Raw genomic sequence first — 27845 nt, 5'->3', positions numbered from 1 at the left:
GAGACAGGGGTTAACGGAAAGTGAGTCACTGAGAGGGCTCGTGGGGGACTGGACTGCCTTCCTTGCCAAAGGCTTCTTCTTCTCTCCCCTCCCCTGGACTGGAGTGGGGAGAGACAGGAGGTAGGTAGATCAGCAAGGAGGCTGATGCGGTAATCAAGGAGGGGTAGGATGAGTGTCTGTATAAACCGGGTAGGAGTTTGGATGGAGAGGAAAGGGTGGACTTTAGCGATGCCGTGAAGGTGGGACAGAAAGGATTTAGCTATAGGTTGAATATGTGGATCGAATGAGAGAGACGAGTCAAGGACCAGGCCAAAGATACGGGCTCGTGAGACAGGAAGGACGGCGGTGCCGTCTACAGGGATGGGAAAGTGAGGGGGAGGACATGGTTTGGGTGGGAAGATAAGAAGTTCTGTTTTAGACATGTTTAGTTTGAGGTGACGGGAGGATATCCACGTAGCGATGTCTTGAAGGCAGGAGGAAATGTGAAACTGCAGAGAGGGAAAGAGATCAGGGCTGGAGATGTAGATTTGGGTGTTATCTGCACTGAAGTGGTGGCTGAAGCCATGAGAGCGAATGAGTGTTCCAGGGAGTGGGTGTAGTTGGAGAACAGAAGAAGGGAACCTTAAGGTGGAAGCCGAAGGAGTAGCCTGTGAAAGAGACTGAAAAAGGAATGGCCAGAGAGATATGAGGAGAACCGGGAGAGGACAATGTCCGTGAAGCTGAGGTTGGGTAATGTTTCCAGTAGAAAACATGATTAGCTAGACTGATTAGCTTGACTCTAACTCAGTGCTTAGTATAGTGCCTGGCACATAATAAGAGCTCAACAAATATCATTAAAAAAAAATTCCCCCTGAAAAGACAACTGGAGTCCTCCCTTGGGTCCCTAGGAGGAGGAAGAGGAGTAATGGTATTTACTGAGAGCCCAGTGAGTGCAGTAATAATAATAATAATAATGTTGGTATTTGTTAAGCGCTTACTATGTGCCGAGCACTGTTCTAAGCGCTGGGGTAGACACAGGGGAATCAGGTTGTCCCAGGGGGGGCTCATAGTCTTAATCCCCATTTCACAGATGAGGGAACTGAGGCACAGAGAAGTTAAGTGACTTGCCCACAGTCACACAGCCGACAAGTGGCAGAGCTGGGGTTCGAACTAATGAGCCCTGACTCCAAAGCCCGTGCTCTTTCCACTGAGCCACGCTGCTTCTCCACTATACTGTCCACTATACTGAGTCCTCGGGGAAAGTGGTTTTATCTAAATCCTTCCTGCTGCAGGGCCACTGGCTTTCTCCCCTCCTGCCCTCAGGGCAGCAGCAAGCAGCTGGGTACTTCCCTCGGTCTTCCTTTATGAGTGTGAAGATGAAGCAAAGGCCTAGTGTACAGATTATGGGCCTGGGACTCAGAAGGTCCTGGGTTCTAATCCTGATTCTGGGACAGGAACTGTGTGGAATTTGATTTGCTTGTATCCACCCCAGTGCTTAGTGCGGTGTCTGGCACATAGTAAGCATTTAACAAATTCCATAATAATAATAATAATGATTATTAAGATGGCAGCTCCAGAGCACTGATACTCTGCTGACAGGGAGACAGGGGGAGGGATGAGTTGACCTCTTAGGACCCTTGCAGCCAAGGATCCCTTAGTGCTGAGCCAGGGTGGTATCTAGTGGAAGAGGCTCTATGTTTTCTAAATGGCAGTGGACAGGACTACAGCAGGAAGGATGACTGAAGCAGGAGGGATCGAGGACAGATTGAGAGGCAGCGGGGCCTAGTGGAGAGACTATGGGCTTGGGAGTAGAAGGACCTGGTTCTAATCTCAACTCTGCCACTTTTCTGCTGTATGACCTTGAGCAAGTCACTTCACTTCTCTGTGCTTCAGTTACCTCATCTGTAAAATGGAGATTAAGACTGTGAGTCCTTCGTGGGACAAGGGACTGGGTCTAACCTGACTATCTTATATCTACCTCACTGATTAGTTCAGTGCCTGGCACATAGAAAATGCTTAATAGATACCATAATTATTATTATAATTTGGCCCAGCTGCCTGCCCCCACCCTCCGGCCACCTTCAGCCAGACTCGCTGGTTGATGTCTTACCCTCTGCCCTGCTTACTGGCTGAGTCTATTAGCAGCTTAGGGAGCAACACTCTGTGACCATCTGCTCCCTGAGAGAGGAGCGGGGCGAGTGGGGGCCATTTTCACAGGAGCCAAAGTCCATGTGTGACTGAGGGTGCAGGCGGCATCCTGACCGGTGAGCTGGAGGGAGGGGAGGCTGGACGAGTGGCCGAAGGGAAGGCTGGAGGGATCATTGGAGGGAAGGCTGGAGGGATGGTTGGAGGGGAGACGGGTGGGGTGATTGGGGGGAGACTGGAAAGGTGACCACAGGGGAGCCTGGAGGGATGGTTGGAGGGGAGGCTGGTGGAATGGGTGGAGGGGAGGATGGTGGGGTGACTAAGGGGAGGTTGAAGGGGTAACTATAGGGGAGGCTGGAGGGATGGCTGGAAGGAAGGCTGGCATAGTGATGGAGGGGAGTCTGGTGTGGTGATTGGGGGAAGGCTGGAAGGGTGACCACTGGGGAGCCTGAAGGGATGGCTGGAGGGGAGGCTGTTGGGGTGATTGGGAGAAAGTTGGAGGGGTAACTAGAGGGGAAGCTGGAAGGAAGCCTGGAGGGGAGGCTGGCAGAGTGGATGGAGGGGAGGCTGGTGGAGTGTGTGGAGGGGAGACTGGAAGGGAGTCTGAAGGAGTCACTAGAGGGGAAACTGGAGGGACAACTGAAGAGGAGGCTAGTGGAGTGGCTACAGGGTGGCTGGGGGAACCAGGGACAGGGGGTCGGGCCATCTGGGGCCCCAACCCCAGGGACGCCAAGGTCCTTGATCCTCTGGACTCTAGCCCCAAGCTGGTAGCATATGTGGGACCTAGTTCTGATTGGAAGCCCGACCAGAGGCCCGGGGCAGGCTCAGACTGAGATGGGAAGGGGGCTTTTCACTGAATGGTTCTGGGTATTGGGGAGATGGGGCAGAGGGGACACTGGCTCTTCTCTTCTCAGCCCCCTGGCATCTTGGTGGGGGTGGGAGGCAACTCTCCAGGAGAAAGTCTCCAGCCCCCAGTTACCTTCAAGGAAGCCCCAAACCCCAAGGTTTTGTCAGTCTTCCCCGCCAACGTCCTCCCTGACTTCTAGGTCGAGACCCAGATTCTCCACTTGGCAGTTGGCACCTGGCACCCAGGCACCTGGGGGTCTCGGGCAGGTTCGGGGTGGGGGAAAGAGGGAGACTTTCACAGATCATGAAGGTTCTGGGGTGGGGGCAAGGGGGAGGTCCCGAGCTCCAACTTGCCCCGACATTTTGCTCTACTCCTCTCTGTTAACTCCTCATCCTCTTCCTAGCCCTCCCCTCCACCCCAGCCTTAGAAAGAAAACCCTTAGCCTGGGGAGACCCTGAGACCACAAACACACTAAAGAGGAGCCTCTCCTTCTCCTCCTCTTCCTCTTCCTCCTCTTCCTCCTCCTCCTCCTCCACTTTCTCCTCCTCCTCTTCCCTCCTCCTCTTCCCTCCTTCTCTCTCTCTCTCCCTCCCTCCCTTCTGTCTTCCCTTCCCAGAGGTTGGAGGGGGGGGTGGGGGGAGAGGACAGGAATGGAGAGGAGAGGGGACAGGAGGGAAAGGAAGGGGAGAGTGTCCAGTTTGGGCAACAGGCAATACTGGGAGGTCTGGGGGATTTAGGATTCGGGAGGGAAGTTACAGTTTCTGCTCTCACACACATATATATGTGAGTGTGAGAGCAGAAACTGTAACTTCCCTCCCCGAATCCTAAATATATATATATATACATACACTCATACACACTCAAACCCCCAAAACACAAACACACAAAAATACATCCTCTCCCATATTCACACACACATTCATTCATTCATTCAATTGTATTTACTGAGCGCTTACGTGTGCAAAGCACTGTACTAAGCACTTGGGAGAGTACAGTGCAACAATAAATAGACATATTTCTTGCCCACAGTGAGTTTACCGACACACACACTTATGCACACCCAAACACTCGCACTCACCCCCACTCAGGCACACACATCCATGCACACTTTCATTCATTCAATCAATCGTATTTATTGAGCACTTACTGCATGCAAAGCACTGTACTAAGCGCTTGGGAGAGTAGAGGCAGACACAACCACAAACAGACACATTCCCTGCCCACAATGAGCTCACTGTCTAGAAGCGGAGACAGATATTAATATACATAAACACACTCACAAACACTCACATATATACAAGGAGTCATGCATAAACACACACACTCTCATCCAGACACACTCACACAAACACACACACACACTCCATTCCCATCAAAAAATTTCACCAGAGAGGAACCAGTCCCGGAGACAGCGAGATGGAAAATAACCACATTTAATTAGAGACCCCCAACTGCCCACCGCCTCCGTCGGGGTCCAAACTGCAGAAAGACCACCCTGCACTGACTTCTCTCAGCTTCCGGGGGTCACTCTCATTAACCCCCTGGTTTCTACAACACCTTAAATCCCACCCCTCATCTCCCAAGTCCTCACATGCCTTCCTAGAGACAAGCGTGATTCTCCCAGGCTCTAGGGGGAAGATTCTGAAGCCCAGAGAGGCTAAGTGACTTTCCTGAGGACACACAGAATGTTGGTGCTGACCAGCACTGGAGGAAGAGTTGGGGGAGGCTATGAAGGTAGGGTGGGATGGAGGGGCAGGTTCTGACGGATGATGGATGTTTGTGGTTCTTGGCTCTCACCTCTCCTAGGCCAGGATGGCCCAGGACCTCACGGAGAAGGAGTTGCTCAAGATGGAGTTGGAACAGCTCAAGAAGGAAGTGAAGAATGAGCGAGCTCTAGTGAGACTTTACCCCCACATCCCAGACCTCGTCCACATCCCACCCCTCCCTCCTCCTTCGGCCTTCTCCCTCCTTTACCAGGCTCTCCCCGGGATTCTCTCTGAGTCCTTTGCCATCCGACTGTGGGAATGCTCTGTCCCAGAAGTGGCTGCAATGGAGACTTGTTCTGGAAAGCTCTCGAGGGGTCAGCACCCGGTCTCCATGCCGCAGAAGGGTCAAAAGGAGCAGCCTGGCCTACTGGAAAGAGCATGGGCTAGGGAGTTAGAGGACCTAGGTTCTAATCCTAACTCTACCGTTGTCCACTGTGTGACTTTAGGCATATTACTTAACTTCACTGTGCTACAGTTTTCCCATCTGTAAAAAAATGGGAGTTCAGTGCCTGTTCTCCCTCCTACTTAGAATGTGAGCCCCAGGTAGGATAGGAGCTGCGTCTGACCTGATTAATTGGATCTACCCCAGCCCTCAGAACTGTGCTTGACACATAAAAGCAGTGTGGCTTAGTGGACGGAGCACGGGTTTGGAAGTCAGAGGTCGTGGGTTCTAATCCCGGCCCCGCCACTTGTCACCCGGCTCCGCCACTTCTCAGCTGTGTGACTTTGGGCAAGTCACTCAACTTCTCTGTGCCTCAGTTACCTCACCTGTAAAATGGGGATAAAGACTGTAAGCCCCACGTTGGACAGTCTGATTCCCTGCTATCTACCCCCAGTGCTTAGAACAGTGCTTGGCACATAGAAAGCACTTAACAAATACCATTATAATTTAAAGCGCCGAACAAATATAATAATAATAACGACAAATAGACAGAGGCTGGTAAGCGGCTCATTCTCGGTCTCCAATAAACGGAGATGAAACTACAGCAGGAGGGATTGAGGTCAGATTGCAGGTAGGAGTTACCCATGGGGGCAGGTGAATCAGGGTGGGAGTAGGTGGAGCCTCCATCATCAGGGTGAAAACAGAGGGCTGGTTTCATTGAAGCCCCACTTTTTCTCATCTCCCTCTCGCTTTGGCGTCACCCTGACTTGTTCTCTTTGCTCTTCACCCACCTTCCAGCCCCACAGCACTTACATACCTGTCATTTTATTTATTTGTATTGATGTCTATCTCCCCCCTCTAGACTGGGAGGTCGTTGTGGGCAGGGAATGTCACTGTTTATTGTTGCTTTGTACTTTCCCAAACGCTTAGTACATTGCTCTGCACCCAGTAAGCGCTTAATAAATACTACTGAATGAATGATAAACTCTGGGACTTCAGTAACTTGTCACAAGAAGACAGCGAAGAGAGCAAGACGGGGTGGGAGAAGAAGCCCCCAGGTCTGGGAGAGGGGCCCTCTGGGCTCCTCAACCTAAGCCCCCAAAGAGCCAGTCGTTCTTCCTATAGCCAGTGACCCTCGCCCACTCATTCGTTCATTCAATCGTATTTATTGAGTGCTTACTGTGTGCTGAACACTCTACTATTGTGAGAGTACAATAAAGCAATAGACACATTCCCTGCCCTCTATGAGCTTACCAAGCAAGGGGTTGGCAGGCCTATCAATGATAATTGGGGTATTTGCTAAGCACTTACGATGTGCCATGCACTGAACTAAGCTCTGGGACGGATACAAGATAATCAAGCGATCCGGATTTACTGAGCAATTATTTATTTATTAAGTATTTATTTACTGTGTGCACAGCACTGTACTAAGAGCTGGGGTAGATACAAGGTATTCTGGTTGGACACAGCCCCTGTGCCAGATGGGGCTCACAGTCTTCATCCCTATTTCACTGATGAGGGAAATGAGACACAGAGAAGTGAAGTGACTTTCAATCAGGCCAGACATAGTTCCTGTCCCTCAAGGGACTTTCAGTCCAAGGGGGAGGAAGAACAGGTATTTAATCCTCATTTTACAGATGAGAAAAGTAAAGTGACTTGACCTAGGCCACACAGCAGGGAAAGCGGTAGACCTGCGATTAGAACCCAGGTCTCCTGACACCCAAGCTGCTTCGGGGGGGTTGGGGGAGGTGGGGGGACAGGATGGCGGGGGGTATATTATGCTCTCATAATATCCCAGCTGGATTACTGAGTCAGCCTTCTCTCTGATCTCCCTTCCTCCTGTCTCTCCCCGCTCCAGTCTATAGTCTATTCTTCATTCCGCTGCCCGGCTTATCTTCCTGCAGAAATGCTCTGGGCATGTCACTCCCCTTCTTTAAAACCTCCAGTGGTCGCCTATTGACCTCCGCACGAAACAAAAACTCCTCACTCTGGGCTTCAAGGCTCTCCATCCCCTTGCCCCCTCCTACCTCACCTCCCTTCTCTCTTTCTACTGCCCACCCCGTAGGCTCCATTCCTCTGCCGCCCCCCTCCTCACCATCCCCCGTTCTCGCCTATCCTGCCATCGACCTCTGGCCCATGTCCTACCGCTGTCCCGGGATTCCCTCCTCCTCACCTCCGCCAGACTCTCTTCCCCTCTTCAAAGCCCTACTGAGCGCTCACCTCCTCCGAGAGGCCTTCCCGGACTGAGCTTCCCCTTTTCCCTCTGCTCCTTCTCTGCTCCCCCTCTCCCTCTGCTCCTCCCCCTTCATCTCCCCTCAGCAAAGCCTCCTTTTCCTCTGCTTTTCCCCACCCACCCCCAGCACCGTGCTCATTTGTATATATTTTATTGCCCTATTTTGCTAATGAGGTGTACATCCCCTTGATTCTATTTATCGTGATTATGTTGTCTTGTTTTTGTCCGTCTCCCTCCCCCGTCTGTGAGCCCGTCACTGGGCAGGAATTGTCTCTCTCTGTTGCCGAATTGTACATTCCAATTACAGTGCTCTGCACATAGTAAGCGCTCAATAAATACTATTGAATGAATGAATGAATGAGTAGCCCCACTTCTTTCCATTTAACGGAGGAGAAATCCTTTCTGCCCAGGTGGGCCCGGACCGCCCTACCTGGAAGGAGGGGGAGGAGCCAGGTTCCCTCCAGCAGTCCTGTTAATAGGTATAATAATTCTATTCAATAGTATTTATTGAGCGCTTACTGTTTGCAGGGCACTGTACTAAGCACTTGGAATGAACAAGTCGGCAACAGATAGAGACAGTCCCTGCCGTCTGACGGGCTTACGGTCTAATCGGGGGAGACGGACGGACAAGAACAATGGCGATAAATAGAGTCGAAGGGAAGAACATCTCGTAAGAACAATGGCGACTAAATAGAATCGAGGCGATGTACATTTCATTAACAAAATAAATAGGGTAATGAAAATATAGACAGTCGAGCGGACGAGTACAGTGCCGAGGGGATGGGAAGGGAGAGGGGGAGGAGCGGAGGGAAGTGGGGGGAAAAGAGGGTTAAGCTGCGGAGAGGTGAAGGGTGGGTGGTAGAGGGAGTAGAGGGAGAAGGGGAGCTCAGTGTGGGAAGGCCTCTTGGAGGAGGTGAGGGTCAGTTCTTGGCCCTCTTCTGTTCTCCATTTACATTCACTCCCTCGGTGAACTCATCCGCTCTCACGGCTTTGACTACCATCTCTACGCAGATGACACGCAGATCTATCTCCGCCCCTGTCCTCTCCCCCTCCCTTCGGGCTCGCATCTCCTCCCGCCTCCGGGACGTCTCCACCTGGATGTCGGCCCGCCACCTAAAACTCAACATGAGCGAGACTGAGCTCCTCATCTTCCCTCCCGAACCCGGTCCTCTCCCAGACTTCCCTATCACCGTGGATGGCACGACCATCCTTCCCGTCTCTCGGGCCCGCGATCTCGGTGTCATCCTTGACTCGTCTCTCTCGTTCACCCCTCGCGTCCTATCCGTTACCGAGACCTGCCGGTTTCACCTCTACAATATCGCCAAGATCCGCCCTTTCCTCTCCACCCAAACGGCTACCTTACTGTTACGGGCTCTCGTTATATCCCGGCTAGACTACCGTGTCGGCCTTCTCTCCGACCTCCCTTCCTCCTCTCTCGCCCCGCTCCGGTCTATTCTTCACTCCGCTGCCCGGCTCATCTTCCTGCAGAAACGCTCTGGGCGTGTCACTCCCCTTCTTAAACAACTCCAGTGGTTGCCTATCGACCTCCGCTCCAAACAGAAACTCCTCACTCTAGGCTTCGAGGCTCTCCATCACCTTGCCCCTTCCTACCTCTCCTCCCTTCTCTCTTTCCACGGCCCAGCCCGCACGCTCCGCTCCTCCCCCGCCCACCTCCTCACCGTCCCTCGGTCTCACCCATCCCGCCGTCGACCCCCGGGTCGCGTCCTCCCGCGGTCCCGGAACGCCCTCCCTCCTCACCTCCGCCAAACTGATTCTCTTTCCCTCTTCAAAACCCTACTTAAAACTCACCTCCTCCAAGAGGCCTTCCCAGACCGAGCTCCTCTTCTCCCTCTACTCCCTCTGCCATCCCCCCTTTACCTCTCCGCAGCTTAACCCTCTTTTTCCCTTTTTCCCTCTGCTCCTCCACCTCTCCCGTCCCATCCCCACAGCACCGTACTCGTCCGCTCAACTGTATGTATTTTCGTTACCCTATTTATTTTGTTAATGAATTGTACATCGCCTCGATTCTATTCAGTCGCCATCGGTTTTTACGAGATGTTCTTCCCCTCGACTCTATTTATTGCCATCGTTCTCGTCCGTCCGTCTCCCCCGATCAGACCGTAAGCCCGTCAAACGGCAGGGACCGTCTCTATCTGTTGCCGACTTGTTCATCCCAAGCGCTTAGTACAGTGCTCTGCACATAGTAAGCGCTCAATAAATACTATTGAATGAATGAATGAAAGTAGGGTTTTGAAGAGGGGAAGAGAATCAGTTTGGCGGAGGTGAGGAGGGAGGGCGTTCCGGGACCGCGGGAGGACGTGGCCCGGGGGTCGACGGCGGGATGGGCGAGACCGAGGGACGGCGAGGAGGTGGGCGGCGGAGGAGCGGAGCGTGCGGGCTGGGCCGTGGAAAGAGAGAAGGGAGGAGAGGTAGGAAGGGGCAAGGTGATGGAGAGCCTCGAAGCCTAGAGTGAGGAGTTTTTGCTTGGAGCGGAGGTCGATAGGCAACCACTGGAGTTGTGTAAGAAGGGGAGTGACAGGCCCAGATCGTTTCTGCGGGAAGATGAGCCGGGCAGCGGAGTGAAGAATAGACCGGAGCGGGGCGAGAGAGGAGGAAGGGAGGTCAGAGAGAAGGCCGACCCGGTAGTCTAGCCGGGATATAACGAGAGCCCGTAGCAGTAAGGTAGCCGTTTGGGTGGAGAGGAAAGGGCGGAATAATGGTGGTATTTCATTCATTCAGTCAGTCAGTCGAATTTATTGAGCACTGACTATGTGCAGAGCACTGTACTAAGAGCTTGGGAGAGTACAATACAGCAATACTTGTTAAACGCTTCTATGTGCCAAGCACTGTGCCAATCAGGTCGGACACGGTCCCTGTCCAGCATGGAGCTCACAGTCAATCTAGCAATCATATTTTACTGGGTGCAAAGCCCTGCACTAGGCACTTGGGAAAGTATACTATAACAGAGTTGGTGGACATGTTCCCGGCCCACAAGGAACTTACAGTCTAGAGGGGTCTCAAGTGATTCCCCCTGATGCCTCCCTTGTCCCTAACCCCCCTCCCTAAACCCCTGCCTCCTCTTTCTCCCTCTTTCTCCTAGTGATAGGTGACAGACTCCAGTGGTGCTGGAGCTGGGGAGATCCCCGGGAGTCCAACCCCTTAATAATAATAATAATAATAATAATAAATAATAATAATAATGGTATTTGTTAAGCAATTACTATGTGCCAAGCACTGTTCTAAGCTCTGAGGTAGATACAACGTAATCAGGTTGTCCCACACGGGACTCACAGGCTTAATCCCCATTTTACAGATGAGGTAACTGAGGCACAGAGAAGTGAAGTGACTTGCCCAAGGTCACACAGCAGACAAGTGGAGGAGCCGGGATTAGAACCCATGTCCCATGTCCTCTGACTCCCAAGCCCTAGCTCTTGCCACTAAGCCACGCTGCTCACCCCGGGCCCGTTGCCCGGAGCGACACCCCCTCCCTGCTTCTTGCTACTCGTAGACTGGAGATGGAGCTACTTGGAGAGAAAGCGCCGACCCTCCCTCCTACTGGGGAGAATACCCCAGCCCGGGGTGGCGGAGAGGGTGGGGGTAGTGATGGATGGGGGGACAGGGGAGAGGTCACTCACAAGGCAGCTCCCCCTTTTCTCCGTGCAGATCTCCAAGACGGGAAAGGAGATCAAGGAGTTCGTGGAGGCCCAGGCGGCCGAGGACCCCTTGCTGAAAGGGGTCCCTGAAGACAAGAACCCCTTCAAGGAGAAAGGGGGCTGCTCCGTCAGCTGATTTCACCCAGGCCGGAGCCTCCAGCCCCCCATTTGGACCGGCCCTCGCCCTCGCAGGAGCCCCAGTCCCTCGAACCCCATCCTGCCCCAGATCCCCCTACCCGGTTACCCTAACTCCCTGGCTAACTCCACCCTCCCCGGCCCCTCGAATGCCAGTCTCCCCAATCAACCAACGGTATTAATTGAGCACTTACTCTTTGCCCACCTGCTCCATCACCCTTCCTCCCTCCAAAGCCCCATCCCTTTCAGCAACTCCGGCCTTTATTCAATAGGTCGGTCAATCATTCATTCAGTCGTATTTATTAAGTGCTCACTGTGTGTAGAACACTGTACTAAGCGCTTGGGAAAGTACAATACAACGATAAACAAGGAATCAGCATGGTCCAGTGGCAAGAGCTCGGGCTTGGAAGTCAGAGGACGTAGGTTCTCATCCTGGCTCCGCCACTTGTCCGCTATGTGACCGTGGGCAAATCATTTCACTTCCCGGGCCTCGGTTACCTTATCTTAAAATGGGGATTAAGACTGTGAGTCCCATGTGGTACAATCTGATTACCTTGTATCTCCCCCAGCGCTTAGAACAGCACTTGTCATGTAGTAAGCGCTTAACAAATACCATTATTATTATAATTATTAATAAACAGTGACATTCCCTGCCCACAGTCATATTTATTGAACACTTACTATATGCAGAGACCTGCACTTAGCCCTTGGGAGAGTACGATATAACAGTATAGCAGATACATTCCCTGCCCACAACAATCTTACAGTCCCCAGAACCTCCCCTTCCTTCCCTCCCAGAGTGCATTCATTCATTCAATCATATTTATTGAGCGCTTATTATGTGCACAGCACTGTGCTAAGCACTTGGAAAGAGTTCCACACCCCTTAACCAGAGAGCAGGCCATCCTGTCTTCCCATCCTAGTCTCCAACACTAAATCAAACTCCCCACCCCTCGAGAGGGTGCCTTCCCCCACCTTACTGGGCAAATAGAACCCGGACGCTGGGGGACAGGATGTGGGTGATAGGGTGTGGGGTGAGAGGATGATCAGTGATGGGGTGCTGAGTGATAGATAACTAGATGCTGGGTACTGGGATGCTGGGTGATAGGGTATTGGGCGTTGGGTGATAAGGTGGTGGGTGACAGGGTTCTGGGTAATGATGCTGGGCGAAGGTCCTGGGTGATGGGGTGCTGGGTGACAGGGCACAGGGTGATAGTGTATTGGGTGATGAATGACTAGATGTTGGGTGATGGGGTGCTGGGTGACGGGGCTGGGCGATGGGGTGCTGGGGTAATGGGATGCTATAGTGCTGGGTGACAGGATGCAGGTGACTAGATGTCAGGTGACAGGATGCTGAGTGACAAGATTTGGGGTGATGGGGTGCCGGGTGATGGAGTACTGGGTGATGAATGACTAGATGCTGGGTGATGGAGCTTGATTGTATTTGGTTGCCGTTGTTTTTACGAGATGTTCTTCCCCTTGACTCTATTTATTGCCATTGTTCTTGTCAGTCCGTCTCCCCCGATTAGACCGTAAGCCCGTCAGACGGCAGGGACTGTCTCTATCTGTTGCCGACTTGTTCATTCCAAGCGTTTAGTACAGTGCTCTGAACATAGTAAGCGCTCAATAAATACTAATGAATGAATGAATGAATGAATGAATGAATGGGGCGCTGGGGACTAGATGTTGGGTGCCGGGATGCCGGGTGAGGAGCCACCGGGCTGACCCCAGGAGGGAGGGACGCTGGCTGTGGAGGCGGTAAGTCGGGTGTCTTTCCACAATGACCCCCAGGCACCAGTTCCCCTCGCCCTCACCACCTCTAAGATACCCCAGCCACCGGATGATTGGGCCCAGCAGCTGGTGAGGCCAGGGGGCAGAGTGGAGGGAGACCCCTCCTCCGCCCGGCAGATTGCCTCTCTCTCTTCTTTCCCCTCCCTCCAAGTCAAGGTCCAGCCGGACCAAGCTGGGCACTCTCCAACAACAGAATCCCACAGCACCCACCTCCTCCCAGCCCTCTCCTTGCCCCACCCCCTCCCACCTCCCCGCCGAACCCACCCCCCAGGATCCCATCCGTTCTTCGGGATAATAAACAACTTAGAAAATCAAGCTCTCTCTGACGCCCCCGACAGAGCAGGGATTGGGAGAGGGCCCAAAACGAAGGACATCTCCCCCCTGGTTCTGTCACCCCAGCTTGTCGCCCCTCATCGTCTCTCTCCTCCACCCCGCCTGCTCTGCTCCCCGCCAAACCCCGGAACAGAATAATAATAATAATTAATGATAATTATGGTATTTGTTAAGTACTTACTATGTGGCAAGCACTGTTCTAAGCACTGGGGTAGATACAAGGTAATCAGGTTGGCCCACTTGGGGCTCACAGTCTTAATCCCCTTTTTACAGATGAGGGAACTGAGGCACAGAGAAGTGAAGCGGCTTGTCCAAGGTCACACAGCGGACAAGTGGCAGAGCCGGGATTAAAACCCATGTCCTCTGACTCCCAAGCCCATGCTCTTGCCACTAGGCCATGCTGCTCCTCCTATTCATTCATTCATTCATTCATTCAATAGTATTTATTGAGCGCTTACTATGTGCAGAGCACTGTACTAAGCGCTTGGAATGGACAAATCGGTAACAGATAGAGACAGTCCCTGCCCTTTGACGGGCTTACAGTCTAATCGGGGGAGACGGACGGACAAGAACAATAGCAATAAATAGAATCAAGAGCAATAAAACAGAGCCCAGGACTGGAAGTCAGAAGGATATGGGTTCTAATCCCGGCTCCGCCACTTGTCTGCCGTTCATCATGGGCGAGTCACTTTACTTCTCCGGGCCGCAGCGACGTCATGAAAATGGGGATTGAGACTGTGAGCCCTATGTGTCCAACACGATTAGCTTGTATCTACCCCTGTGCTTAGTTCAGGGCCTGGCACATAGCAAACCCTTAACAAATACCAAAAACAATAGAAAAAAAAAAACCCCAACAGCCGTGGACCACCTGTCTGCATTTGTCTCTGGCCTCTCCACCGGGAATAAGCTGGAAAACAGGGGAACCTCGACTCCCTACGAGGGACAGAACTGTGTCTCTTCCTGAACCACTCAGGGCCGAGAAGAGGGGGAAGCAAGAGGGCCACTCCTTCTCCTTTCTGCCCCTTTGGCTCATCTGGAGCAGAACTATATAACCTCTTCCCCTATTCCCCCTGTGCGACTCCCACTCCCGGCCCCCAGCAGCGGGGGGTCAGGGAGGGGGAACCTAACCAGGAGGAAGCAGCCCTGTGGGAAGACCCGGGCCTCCCCGCCCCCAGAAGCCGGATCTGGGGCTCCCTGGTGCGGAAGCGCCCGAAGGCAGAGGGTCACATGCCTCCTGATTTTCGATGTCACAGCAGATTCTCAGCCCCCGGAGAACTCCCTCTCAGAGATTCTCTGGGGGGTCAGGGGTCACTCCCAGACCTGACTCTTGCCAATCTTTAGGAGAAGGCAAAACTCCCTCAAGTCCTGACCCTGCCTCTACCTCCCACCAGCAGGTAATAATAATAATAATAATTATGGTATTGGTTACTTGCTCACCAGGTGCCAGGCTCTGTACTAGATGCTGGGGCGGATATGAGCAGATCGAGATGGACGCAGTCCCTGTCCCACGTGGGGCTCACAGCCTTCACTCCCATTTTCTAGATGAGGAAACTGAGGCCCCAGAAAAGTGATTTGCCCAAGGTCACCCAACAGATAGGTGGAAGAGCCGGGATTAGTACGTAGGTCCTTCTGACTCCCAGGCCAGCGCTCTATCCACTAGTCCCAGCTCTGCCACTTGTCAGCTGTGTGGCTGTGGGCAAGTCACTTAACTTCTCGGTGCCTCAGTGACCTCATCTGTAAAATGGGGATTAAAACTGTGAGCCCCACGTGGGACAACCTGATCACCTTGTATGCCCCAGCACTTAGAACAGTGCTTTGCACATAGTAAGCGCTTAACAAATACCACCATTTATTTATTTTTTTAGGCCACGCTGCTTCTCTGGGTTCTGTGTCCTGGCGGGAGATTGACGAGGATAGCCAAGAGCTAAGCATCTTGGCGCCTGCGTCAGCTCCGCTCCGTAATCTTCCCTAAAGAGCTTTCTCTGCCTCGGCTTATCCTCCCTCACTGTCCTCCTCCTGTCTCCCCCTGGGCTCCGGCGGGGGGCCCGTGGGGCTGGGGGCCACGCCGGCCCCCTCCGTCTCCCTCTTTGGGCCCAGAGCCGCTGACCTCAAACTAGCCTCATGTGGTGGGGACACATGAGAGGGGCAGCATGACACGGTGGGTAGATCCCAGGTCTGGGAGTCAGAGGGTGGTGGGTGCTAATCCTGACTCTGCTACTTGTCTGCTGTGTGACCTCGGGCAAGTCAGTTCACTCTTCTGGGCCTCAGTTCTCTCATCTGGAAAATGAGAATTAAGACTGTGAGCCCCCTGTGGGACAGGGACTGTGTCCAGGACGATTTGCTTGAAGCCACGCCAGTGCTTAATACAGTGTCTGGCACTCGTTAAGTGCTTAGCAAATACCATTATTATTATTATCATTAATAGTAATAATGATGAAAATGTTGTATTTGTTAAGCACTTACTATGTGCCAAGCACTATTCTAAGCGCTGGGGGAGATACAAGGTCATCAATTTGTCCCAGTGGGGCTCACAGTTTTAATCCCCATTTTACAGATGAGGTCACTGAGGCACAGAGAAGTTAAGTGGCTTGCCCAAGGTCACACAGCTGACAAGTGGCGGAGCTGGGATTAGAACCTACGACCTCAGACTCCCAAGCCCAGGTTCTTTCCACTAGGCCATGCTGCTTCTCATGATATTGATAATAATTAATAATATTAAGTCCAGGTGCGATCAGGGTGTCCAAATAGCAGCTTAGGAATGTTCACATAGGCCTAGGCTGTGAACTTAGCACAGTTGGTGCCTTCACAGGTGCCTTCAGTGCTCTGCACACAGTAAGCGCTCAATAAATACGATTGAATGAATTAATGAATACCGACCCCCCCCCCCCCCCCGCCCATGACCAAGGCAGGGTGGTGCTCTGACTCCCCCAAGGGGAAATCGGGTCAAACTGCCATCAATCAATGGTATTGAATGACACCAATCAATCAATCGAATTTATTAATAACAATAATTGTGGTATTTATTAAGCGGTTACCATTCATTCATTCATTTATTCAATTTATTGTTTACTGTGTGCAGAACACTGTACTCAGACTTTGGGAAAGTACAATACGGCAATAAAGAGAGACCGTCTCTGCCCACAACCAGTTCCCAGTCTAGAGTGGGGGAGGCAGAGATCTTGTCAGCTGTGTGACTGTGGTCGAGTCACTTAACTTCTCTGTGCCTCAGTTACCTCATCTGTAAAACGGGGATTAAGATTGTGAGCCTCACGTGGGACAACCTGATGACCCCGTATCTACCCCAGCGCTTAGAACAGTGCTCTGCACATAATGAGCGCTTAACAAATACCAACATTATTATTATTATTACAAATAGACATCAATATAAATAAATAAAATTACAGATACATATATAAGAGTTGTGGGGCCGGGTAGAAGCAGCATGGTGTAATGGATAGAGCCTGGGCCTAAGAGACAGAAGGTCATGGGTTCTAATGCCGACTCTGCCACTTGTCTGCTGTGTGACCTTAGGCAAGTCACTTCACTTCTCTGTGCCTCAGTGACCTCATCTGGAAAATGGGGATTAACTGTGAGCCTCACGTGGGACAAGCTGATGACCCTGTATCTCCCCCAGCACTTAGAACAGTGCTCTGCACATACTAAGCGCTTAACAAATACCAACATTATTATATAGTCCCTGCCCACAACGAGCTTACAGTCTAGCGGGGGAGACAGACATTAATAGAAATAAATAAGTTATTGAGGTGCACATAAGTGCTGTGGGGCTGGGAGGGGGCTTGAATCAAGGGAACAAGTCAGGGTGAGGAAGAAGGGAGTGGAAGAAAAGGAAAGGAGGGCTTAATCAGGGAAGACCTCTTGGAGGAGATGGGTCTTCAATAAGGCTTTGTAGGGGGGAAGAGCCATTGTCAGATATGAGGAGGAAGGGCGTTCCAGGCCAGAGGCAGGACGTGGACGAGAGGAGGGTGGCGAGATGGACAAGATTCATTCATTCACTAGTATTTATTGAAAGCTTACTATGTGCAGAGCACTGTACTAAGCGCTTGGAATGGACAATTCGGCAACAGATAGAGAAGATCCCTGTCCAATGACGGGCTTACAGATCAAGTCAGAAGGTTGGCTTTAGAGGAGTGAAGTGTGCGCACCGGATTGTAGTAGGAGAGTAGCAAGGCGAGGTAGGAGGGGACAAGGAGATTGAGTGTTTAAAAGTGGAGCAATCATTCAATCAATCGATGGTATTTATTCATCCACACATCCAATCTGTCACCAAAACCTGCCCGTCTCACCTTCATCACATCACCAAGATCCGCCCTTTCCTCTTTATCCAAACCGCTACCTTGTTAATACAGTCACTCATCCTCTCCCTCCTGGATGACTGCATCAGCCTCCTTTCTGATCTCCCAACCTCCTGTCTCTCCCCACTTCGGTCTATACTTCACTCTGCTGCCCGGATTATCTTTCTACAGAAATGCTGTAGGCATGTCACCCCCCTCCTCAAAAATCTCCAGTGGCCACCTGTCAACCTTTTTATCAGGCAAAAATTTCTCACTCTTGGCTTCAAAGCTGTCCATCTCCTTACCCCCTCCTCCCTCACCTCCCTTCTCTCCTTCTCCAGCCCAGCCCGCACCCTCCGCTCCTCTGGGACCGCTAACCTCCTCACTGGGTCTCATTCTCGCCTGTCCCGCTGTCGAAATCCTGGCCCGTGTCCTACCTCTGGCCTGGAACGCCCTCCCTGCTCACATCCGCCAAACTAGCACACTTCCCCCCTTCAAAGCCCTACTGAAAGCTCACCTCCTCCAGGAGGCCTTCCCGCACTGAACCCCCCTTTACCTCTGCTCCTCCTCCCCTCCCCATCACCCCGACTCCCTCCCTCTGCTCTACCTCCCGCCCCACATATATGTACATATTGATTATTCTATTTATTTTATTGATGTGTATATACTATAATTCTATTTATTTACATTGATTCTATCGATGTCTGTTCACTTGCTTTGTTTTGTTTTGTTGTCTGTCTCCCCCCTTCTAGACTGTGAACCTGTTGGGTAGGGAATGTCTCTATTTGTTGCCCAATTGTACTTTCCAAGTGCTTAGTACAGTGTTCTGCACAAAGTAAGTGCTCAATAATGAATGAATGAATGAATTTGAGGGATGAGGGAATAGAGGCACAGAGAAGTGAAGTGAATTGCCCAAGGTCTCACAGCAGACAAGTTGTGAAGTCAGGATTAGACTCCAGTTCTTTCTGACTCACAGAATGTGCTCTAACCATTATGGCCACCCTGCTTCTAGCGTGTTGGATAAACTAGGTAAAGCCAGCCACTGGAGTGTGTTGTAATTAATTTTACTAGGATATTAGATAATAATGTTGGTATTTGTTAAACACTTACTATGTGCAGAGCACTGTTCTAAGCGCTGGGGTAGATACAGGGGAATGAGGTTGTCCCACGTGAGGCTCACAGTCTTCATCCCCATTTTACAGATGAGGGAACTGAGGCACAGAGAAGTGAAGTGACTTGCCCACAGCCACACAGCTGACACCTTGGGGAGCCTGCTTGTCAGATTCTGACTTTCTGCTTCTTCCTCTTCATGATACTCTTAATAATCATTGTGGTATTTGTTAAGGGCTTACTATATGTCAGGCGCTTTACTAGGCGCTGGGGTGGAGACAAGCAAATCAGGTTGGACATTCATTCATCCGAACGTATCTATTGAGCACTTACTGTGTGCAGAGCACTGTACTAAATGGAGAGGAAGAGGTGGGTTCTAGAGATATTGTGAAGGTAGAACGGACAGAATTTGGTGTGCGGCTGAATGAGAGACATTAGTCAATCAGTGACTGGTATTCAGTGATCACTCACTGTGCAGAGCACTGTACGAAGCACTTGGGAGAGTACAACAGAGTTGGTAGACACATTCCCTGCCCACAGGATCTTAGAGTCTATCAACGTGTCTATCAGTTCTGTTATATTGTACTCTCCCAAGCACCTCATACAGTGCTCTGCACACAGTAAGTGCTCAGTAGATACCACTGACTTATTGATTACAGCCTAGAGTCCAGTCTAAAGTAATAATAATAATAATTACGGTATTTGTTAAGGACTTACTATGTGCCAAGCACTGTTATGAGCACGGGAGTAGATTCAAGGTAATCAGGTTGTCCCACATGGGACGATGATGATGGCATTTGTTGAGCGCTTACTATGTGCTAAGCACTGTTCTAAGCACTGGGGGGGTACAAGGTAATCAGGTTGTCCCACATGAGGCTCACAGTCTTAATCCCCATTTTACAGATGAGATAACTGAGGCCCAGAGAAGTGAAGTGACTTGCCCAATGTCACACAGCAGACAAGAGGGAGAGCCGGGATTAGAACCCACGTCCTCTGACTCCCAAGCCCAGGCTCTTTCCACTAAGCCACGCTTAGATGAGTGGAGGATAGCACAAAGGTTAAAGGCTTTGAAACAGGGAGGTTAGGGGTTTTATCTACGGCATTGGGAGCCCCTAGGGGAGGACAGAGTTGGAGTGGGAAGATTAGGAGTTCTTGATGATCTCCGAGATACCCATTCTATCCTGCCACTCAGGGAGTGACGCCATGTTCCCTGGGATACATGCCTCGGTTTCCCTCCCTACCACTCCTGTCAGCTTCCTGCAGTGTGGGACTTAGTAGTATTTATTGAGTGTTTACTGTGTTCAAAGCACTGGTCTAAACATTTGGGGGAGTACAATATAACAGATACATTCCCTATCCACAGTGAGTTTACATTCTAGAGAGGGAGCAGACATTAATATAAATAAATGAATTACGGATATGTACATAAATGCTGTGAGGCTGGGGGGGGGGGATGAACAAAGGGAGCGAGTCAGGGCGACCCAGAAGGGAAAGGGAGAAGAGGAAAGGAGGGCTTAGTCAGGGAGGGCCTCTTGGAGGAGATGCTCCTTCCATAAGGCTTTGAAAGAGGAGAGAGTAATTGTCTGTTGGATATGAAGAAGGAGGGCGTTCCAGGCCAGAGGCAGGACATGGGTGAGAGGTCAGCGGAGAGATCGGCGGCGAGATAGACGTGATTGAGGTACAGTGTGATGGTTGGCATTGAGGAGGGAAGTATGTGGGCTGTGTTGTAGTAGGAGACAAATAGAGTTTAACAAATACCACAAAAAAAGGTGGTGGGGCTGAGGGGGGGTCAGAGATCATCCTCACTGGAGATCAGACTGAGTGACATCTGCCCACTGTTACTAAAACCATCTTTCTGTTTCTCGGGCCCTGGGAGAGCTATTTGTGCTGCTCTGGAGTCTGCCCTGCTAGATTCAAAGAAAACATCCACCAGCCTGTCCTTAATTTCCCCTGACCTCGGACCAAGTTGTCCTCAGTGCCCTCCTCAACCCTGAGAAATTTTTTTCACTTGCTCCAGGTGAGCAACTCTACATAGATTCAATCAGACCCTAAAGCACTGAAGGAACTGGTCACTTGCTGCTCCGTTAGGATCGGGAACCTGGATTCCAAACTGGGCGTTACCATAGTTTACTGTGGGCCACCGAGAAAATTGCTTTCCCTCTCTTTTTTCCTTTGACTGAAATGAGGGACTGAGCTGTCCATCCGGGGCTTGGGATATAGGAAAGACTGAAAATAGTTGACCCTAATTGGACTCCGTGGAACAATGAGGTTCCCGGCCAGTTGCCATGGTGTCCATTGCCATGGCAAGGAGGCGTCAGTCTTAAACCCATGGGGGAAGGCATCCTCCGGGTACCTGAACAGGTGAGCAACTCCATGTTCATTTTTGAGCCCTGGGACTGCAGGGGCGATACTGTGGAGCCCCTGTCACCGATCCTAAGGAGTCAGACACACACCCCACCCAAAACAGGCACCCACACACCATCGACATCCCCCGGAACACCCCATCTATCACCTCCTACACCTACTCAACAGTATGCTGCACACCCAATCATTATTACGTTGTATTTGCTAAGTGTTTACTATGTGCCAAGCATTGTACTAAAGGCTGGTGGAGATACGGGATAATCAGGCTCCTCGTGATGCTCACGGTCTAAGAAGGAGGGAGAACACGTACTGAAACCCCACTATGCAGATGAGGGAACTGAAGCAGAGAAGTGAAGTGGCTCACCCAAGGTCACACATCAGGTAAGTGGCAGAACCAGAATGAGAATCCAGGTCCTTCTGGCTCCCAGGCCCACTTTCCTTTCCTCTCTGCCTTGTTCATTCATTCATTCAATTGTATTTTTCATTTAATTGTATTTATTGAGCACTTACTGTGTACAGAGCATTGTACTAAGCATTTGGGAGAGTACAATATGACAACAAACAGACACATTCCCTGCCCACAGTGAGCTTACAGCCTAGAGGGGGAGGCAACCCTCCAAGAGACAAACACATTTCTCAAGCCCTCGATCTACTCTCTCCCAACCAGACATTCTTTTTCCAGTCTGGCAGGGGAGAGCAGGGGTCTCTCTCCGCCAATCCTCCTCTCCCGACCGACACTGAGCGACGGGATCCAAGCTTCGGGCCCAAGGGCCTCCACTTCGGCTGGCTCGGTGGTGAGAATGGAGAAGGAGGAGGAGGAAGAAGAGAAAGAGGAGGAAGGGAAGGAGAAAGGCGGGGAGGAGAAAGAGGAAATAGAATGAGGAGAAAGGAGGGGGAGAAAGAGAAGAGGAGGAAGATGAGGAGAAGGAGAAGGAGGAAGTAGAAAGAGGAGAAAGAGAATCAGGAGAAAAGAAGAGGAATAGGAAGATGAGCACGAGGAGAAAGTAGAAAGAGGAGAAAGCAGAGGAAGAGGGGAGGAGGAAGAGGAGGAGGAAGAGGGAGGGGATAGAGGAGAAGGAGGAGAAGGGAAGAGGAGAATTAGAAGGAGGAGGAAGAGGAGAATGAGGAGAAGGAGAGGAGTGGAGAGAGGAAGAGGAGGAAGAGGGAGGGGATAAACAAGAAGGAGGAGGGGAGGAAGAGGAGAATGAGAGGAGAAAGGGGAGGAGGAAAGGAGTGGAGAGAGGAAGAGGAAGGGAACAGAGGAGAAGGGGAGGAAGAGAATAAGAAGGAGGAAGAGGAGGAAGAGGGAGGGGATAGAAGAAAAGGAGGAGGGAAGGAAGAGGAGGAAGGGGGACAAAGGAAGAGGAGGAGAGAAAGGAAGAGGAAAAGGAGAAGGAGGAGAAGAAGGGGAAAGAGGAGTAGTGGAAAGAGGAAGGGGAAAGAGGAGTGGAAAGAGGAGGAGAGGAGGAAGAGGAAAAGGAGAAAGAAGAAGAAGGGGAAAGAGGAGTGGAAAGAGGAGGAGGAGGAAGAGGAAAAGGAGAAAGAGGAGAAGGGGACAGAGAAGTGGAAAGAAAAGGAAGAAGAGGAAAAGCAGAAAGAGGAGAAGGAGAAAGAGGAGAAGAAGGGGACAGAGGAGGAAGAGTGGAAAGAAAAGGAGGAGAAGAGGAAGAAGAGGAGTAGAAGGAAGAGGAGGAAAAAGAAGAGCAGGGGGAGGAAAAGAAAGAAGAAGGGAAAGGGGGGTCCCGCTGACAGCAGGGGGCGCGCGGGGCAAGGACCCGCCCCTCCACCAATCAGCGTTGAGCTCGCCCTCCCACGGCGTACGATAGCCAATAAGCAGCAAAGAACCCCTAAAACCAATCAGCGCTGCGCTCCGGAGGGCGGGGTTCCCCTCCGCCAATGAGCGCGCCTCTCCGAAGCCGAACCGTCTTCGGGACCCTTCGGAGAGAGTCGGGCGCGCCCTCGGGGGAGATGCCCCGCCCTCGGCCGGGCCCCCCGCGCATGCGCAGGGTTCGGCTCCACGGCGGCGTGCAGGGGCGGGCTAGGGGGAAGGGGCGTCCTCTAAAGCGTCGGACCCCGAGGGGAGCGGGCCGGCGCAGGGGCTCGGCTGCCAACGGGGGCCCCGCGGCGACCCTAAAACTATATTAAGAGCCCAAAAAGGTTGGTGAGGTCCCACCGAGATTTGAACTCGGATCGCTGGATTCAAAGTCCAGAGTGCTAACCATTACACCATGGGACCCGCTCCGTCGCCTAGGCGGCCGGGAGGCTTGTCAACCTGCTGCAACCCCATGCTTCCTTGCAGCTGCTTTTTCTGCAGCGGTGTGTGCATCTGCCTGCCTCTTCTTCGAGCAACCAGCGCAGCTGCTGCATGGGACTTCTCCAAGCGCTTAGTCCCGTGCCCTGCACGCGGGAAGCGCTCAAGAAGTACAGTTGAACCGCAGTGTGGATGGGAGTCGTGCACGACTCATGCAATCGGATTTATTGAGCGCTTCCTAGATGCAGAGCACGGGACTAAGCGCTTGCATTGTACCATTCGGCAACAGAGACCATCCCTGGGCAATGACGGGGTCACAGTCTAAAGGGGGGAGACAGGCGGCAGAGCCAAACAGAACAAGACAACATCATCAAGATAAATAGAAATAAGGAGATAGACACCTCATTAACAAAATAAATAGGATAATAAATAATATGTACAAATGAGCACAGTGCTGAGGGGAGGAGCAGAGGGAAAGGGGGGTTCAGTCTGGGAAGGCCTCCTGGAGGAGGTGAGCTCTCAGTAGGGCTTTGAAGAGGGGAAGAGAGTCAGTTTGGCAATGAACTCCCAGGCCTGCGAGAAGGGTCCAGAGGCTGATAGGGTCCCGGCTCGCAGATTTGCAAAAAACTTCCCAGCTCCTGCACCTACCACGAGGGTTTTCTTTTCCTTGGAAGGGAAGGAGGTGGGGATCCCGGCTCTGCCACTTGTCAGCTGTGTGACTGTGGGCGAGTGACTTCACTTCTCTGTGCTTCAGTTACCTCGTCTGTAAAATGGGGATCAACTGGGAGCCTCACGTGGGTCAACCTGATTCCCCTGTATCTCCCCCAGCGCTTAGAACGGTGCTCTGCACATAGTAAGGGCTTAACAAATACCAACATTATTATTATTATCCTCCCTGAACCCCGCTCCGTTCTCTTTTTTGTGGCATTTGTGAAGCGCTTACTACGGGCCAGGCACTGTACTAAAGGCTGGGTGGGGGTGGGGGGATAAAAACAGATTGGGTTGGACACCGTTCCTGTCCCACATGGGGCTCACATCTCAATCCCCATTTTATAGATGAGGTAAATTGCTTGGGATAATAATAATGATTATATTTGTTAAGCGCTTACTGTGTGCCAAGCACTGTTCTAAGCACTGGGGTAGACACAAGGTTATCAGGTTGTCCCACGTGGGCTCCTAGTCTTAATCCCCATTTTACAGATGAGGGAACTGAGGACCAGTGAAGTTAAATGGCTTGGCCAAGGTCACACAGACTAGGGGTTTAGAACTCATGACCTCTGACTCCCAAGCCTGTGCTCTTCCCACGGAACCATGCTGCTTCTCTATTATTATTAATAATAATAATAAGAGTATTTGTTAAGTGTTCATTATGTGCCAAGTGCTGTAATAATAATGATGGTATTTGTTAAGCCCTTACTATGTTCTAAGCACTGGGGTTGATACAAGGTAAGCAGGTTGTCCCACATGGGGCTTCCAGTTAATCCTCATTTTACAGATGAGGGAACTGAGGCCCAGAGAAGTTAAGTGGCTTGGCCAAGGTCACACAGCAGACAGAGGGGGATTAGAACCCACAACCTCTGACCTCTAAGTACTGGGGTGAATACAAGCAAATGGAGGTGGGCACAGTCCCTATCCCACTTAGGGCTCACAGTCTCAATTCCCATTATATAGATGAGGTAACTTGCCTAGGATAATAATAGTATTTGTTAAGCGTGTATTATGTGCCAGGCACTGTATTAAGCGCTGGGGTGGATACAACAAATCGAGGTGGTCATAGTTCCTGTCCCACTTAGGGCTCACAGTCTCAATCCCTATTTTACAGATGAGATAACTCGCCTGGGATAATAATTATATATGATAATAATAATAATAAGGGTGTTTGTTAATAATGGTGGTATTTGTTAAGCACTTACTATGTGCAAAGCACCATTCTAAGCGCTGGGGGGATACAGGGTGATCAGATTGTCCCACGTGGGGCTCACAGTTTTAATCCCCATTTTACAGATGAGGTCACTGAGGCCCAGAGAAGTTAAGTGACTTGCCCACAGTCACACAGCTGACAAGTGGCAGAGCTGGGAGTCGAACCCCTGACCTCTGACTCCGAAGCCCGGGCTCTTTCCCCTGAGCCATGTTTGTTAAGTGTTTACTATGTGCCAGGCACTGTACTAAGTGCTGGGTGGGAGGGATATAAGCAAATTGGGTTGGACACCGTTCCTGCCCTACATCGGGTTCACAGTCTCAATCCCCATTTTACAGATGGGTTAACTTGACTAGGATAATAATAATAGTATGTGTTAAGCATTTATTATGTGCCTGGCACTGTACTAAGCGCTGGGGTAGATAGAAGCAGATGGAGGTGGACACAGTCCCTGTCCCACTTAGGGCTCACAGTCTCAATCCCCATTTACAGATGAAATAACTGAGGCACAGAGAAGTGAATTATCTTGCCCAAGGTCACACAGCAGACAAGTGGCAGAGCTGGCATTAGAACCCACGTTCTCTGACTCATTCATTCATTCAGTCGTATTTATTGAGCGTTTACTGTGTGCAGAGAACTGTACTAAGCCCTTGAAAAATACAATTTGGCAACAGATAATAATGCTGGTATTTGTTAAGCGCTTACTATGTGCAGAGCACTGTTCTAAGCGCTGAGGTAGATACAGGGTAATCAAGTTGTCCCACGTGAGGCTCACAGTTAATCCCATTTTACAGATGAGGGAATTTAGGCCCAGAGAAGTTAAGTGACTTGCCCACAGTCACACAGCTGACAAGTGGTGGAGCCGGAATTCAAACCCATGACCTCTGACTCCCCAGCTCGGGCTCTTTCCACTGAGCCGCTTCCCTAAATAAATAATTTATGACCTATAATTTATACAGACTCTAGATCAAGAGTAGGACGGGGAGCAAAAAGGAAGAAGTGCTCCCATCCTTTTAACTTTGTATACACTTTCAGGACAAGGAAATTACACATAAATGAAAGTAGAGTACCATCTGTCACACTGTTGGTTGCGTGGTAGCAAAGCCTTCGTTAATGCTGTTTTCCTCCTGCCAAAAAAAAGACGGTCTCGATACCAGAGGGCTCTCTCAGAGGGTTTCTTACTTCTACTGTTTGTTTCCCACGCTCCTGGTCTTCAACAGATCATCTTAACGTGCCTTGTTCTCAATTCTCCCGTGTCCTACCCACAGCTGTAATAACAACGGAAGTTTTTGTTAAGGGCTTACTAGGTGCTAAGCGTTGTACCTAGTATCTCTGGATTAGATATTTAAAAAAAAAAAAACAGATCAGACCCAATCTATGGCCCACCCAGGAGGGAAAACTGATGTTTGATCTCCCTTTTACAGATGAGAAAACTGAGGTACAGAGAAGTTAAGTGACTTGGCCAACGTCATGCAGGTAATGGAAGAGGTGGGAGGCCTTCGGGAGGTCTCCCCAGATTGAGCCCTCCCTTTCCCTCTGCTCCTCCTCCCCTCCCCATCGCCCCGACTCCCTCCCTCTGCTCTACCCCTTCCCCTCCCCACAGCCCTTGTGCATATTTGTACATATTTATTGCTCTATTTATTTTATTAATGATGTGCATTTATCTGTGGTTCTATTTATCTATTTTGATGCTATTGTTGCCTGCCTACTTGTTTTATTTTGCTGTCTGTGTCGCCCCCTTCTAGACTGTGAGCCCGTTGTTGGGTAGGGATTGTCTCTATCCGTTGCCGAATTGTACTTTCCAAGCGCTTAGTACAGTGCTCTGCACACAGTAAGTGCTCAATAAATACGAATTGATGAATGGCACATGGTAAGCCCTTAACAAATACCATAATTATTATTTATTATTATTATTATTACCACTCCCAGTGAGGTGTAGCATAGAGAACACAAAGACCACGGCTCCCTCCAAATCAGGCAGCTTTTAACCTTAATCCTGCCCCTAGACAGTCCTGAAGATGCTTTCACAGAAGCGAATTCTCATTGGTCCCCAAAGTGTCCGTCGGTTTCCGTAGCTTCTCACTGGCCGTTGAGCGGACGTTGGCCTTCCTCATCCTCCAGTGGTCCCCGTTCTTCGCCCTTAGTCCCGCCTCCAATGGACCGTTGCTCTGCACCTGGTGGCCTGGGCTGCCATCTTAGAGCTATGTGGCCTTGGAGTGGGGGAAAGGGTCAGGGACCCCCCCAAAATACCAAGAAGTCAGTGAAACATGGGGTTCGAGGGTCCATCCCAAGTTGTGATAATAACGTTGGTATTTGTTAAGCACTTACTATGTGCCGAGCACTGTTCTAAGCGCCGGGGTAGATACAGGGTCATCAGGTTGTCCCAGATGAGGCTCACAGTCTTAATCCCCATTTACCAGATGAGGTAACCGAGCACCGAGAAGTTAAGTGACTTGCCCAAAGTCACACAGCTGACAGCTGGTGGAGCCGGGATTCGAACCCCTGACCTCTGACTCCTAAGCCCGTGCTTTTTCCACTGAGCCATGCTGCTAGGTGTCCTACAGCGGAACGGGCTTCAGGCTTTGGTGTTAGGAGCGTTCATTCATTCACTCAATTGTAGTTATTGAGCTCTTACTGTGTGCAGAC

At 51.0% G+C, this 27845-nt stretch overlaps 1 protein-coding gene, 1 long non-coding RNA gene and 1 other non-coding gene across 4 annotated transcripts; 1 reads left to right on the top strand and 2 right to left on the bottom strand.

Annotated features, from left to right (window-relative positions):
* Positions 1-50: 50 nt before the first annotated feature.
* Positions 51-11486, top strand: GNGT2 (G protein subunit gamma transducin 2). Of its 2 annotated transcripts, none has more exons than XM_029075852.1 (3): positions 51-120; positions 4778-4867; positions 11016-11486. In XM_029075852.1, the coding sequence occupies exons 2-3, from the start codon at positions 4784-4786 to the stop codon at positions 11139-11141; spliced, it is 210 nt and encodes a 69-aa protein (XP_028931685.1). In that variant the 5' UTR covers positions 51-120; positions 4778-4783; the 3' UTR covers positions 11142-11486. The 2 variants fall into 2 exon arrangements, with proteins under 2 accessions (XP_028931685.1, XP_028931684.1); XM_029075851.1 differs by lacking the exon at positions 51-120 and adding an exon at positions 2186-2243.
* On the bottom strand, positions 4963-27187 carry LOC114815158. Its single transcript, XR_003762932.2, has 3 exons — positions 27120-27187; positions 26382-26467; positions 4963-5104 (listed from the first exon to the last, which is right to left on the bottom strand). It is a non-coding gene; the product is annotated as an uncharacterized LOC114815158 (long non-coding RNA).
* TRNAQ-UUG lies at positions 23195-23266 on the bottom strand. Its single transcript has one exon. It is a non-coding gene; the product is annotated as a tRNA-Gln (tRNA).
* Positions 27188-27845: the final 658 nt, after the last annotated feature.

This window comes from Ornithorhynchus anatinus, chromosome 11 (assembly GCF_004115215.2).
Source record: "Ornithorhynchus anatinus isolate Pmale09 chromosome 11, mOrnAna1.pri.v4, whole genome shotgun sequence".
Taxonomy (NCBI): Eukaryota; Metazoa; Chordata; class Mammalia; order Monotremata; family Ornithorhynchidae; genus Ornithorhynchus; species Ornithorhynchus anatinus.
This window is presented reverse-complemented; position numbering and strand designations above follow the sequence as displayed.

What these genes read in the sequence shown, in the direction of transcription:
- GNGT2 (XM_029075852.1), top strand. Translation starts at nt 4,784, where the DNA reads ATGGCCCAGGACCTCACGGAGAAGGAGTTGCTCAAGATGGAGTTGGAA. An exon ending in TGAAGAATGAGCGAGCTCTA is followed by an intron (nt 4,868 to 11,015) that starts GTGAGACTTTAC and finishes TTCTCCGTGCAG; the next exon opens with ATCTCCAAGACGGGAAAGGA.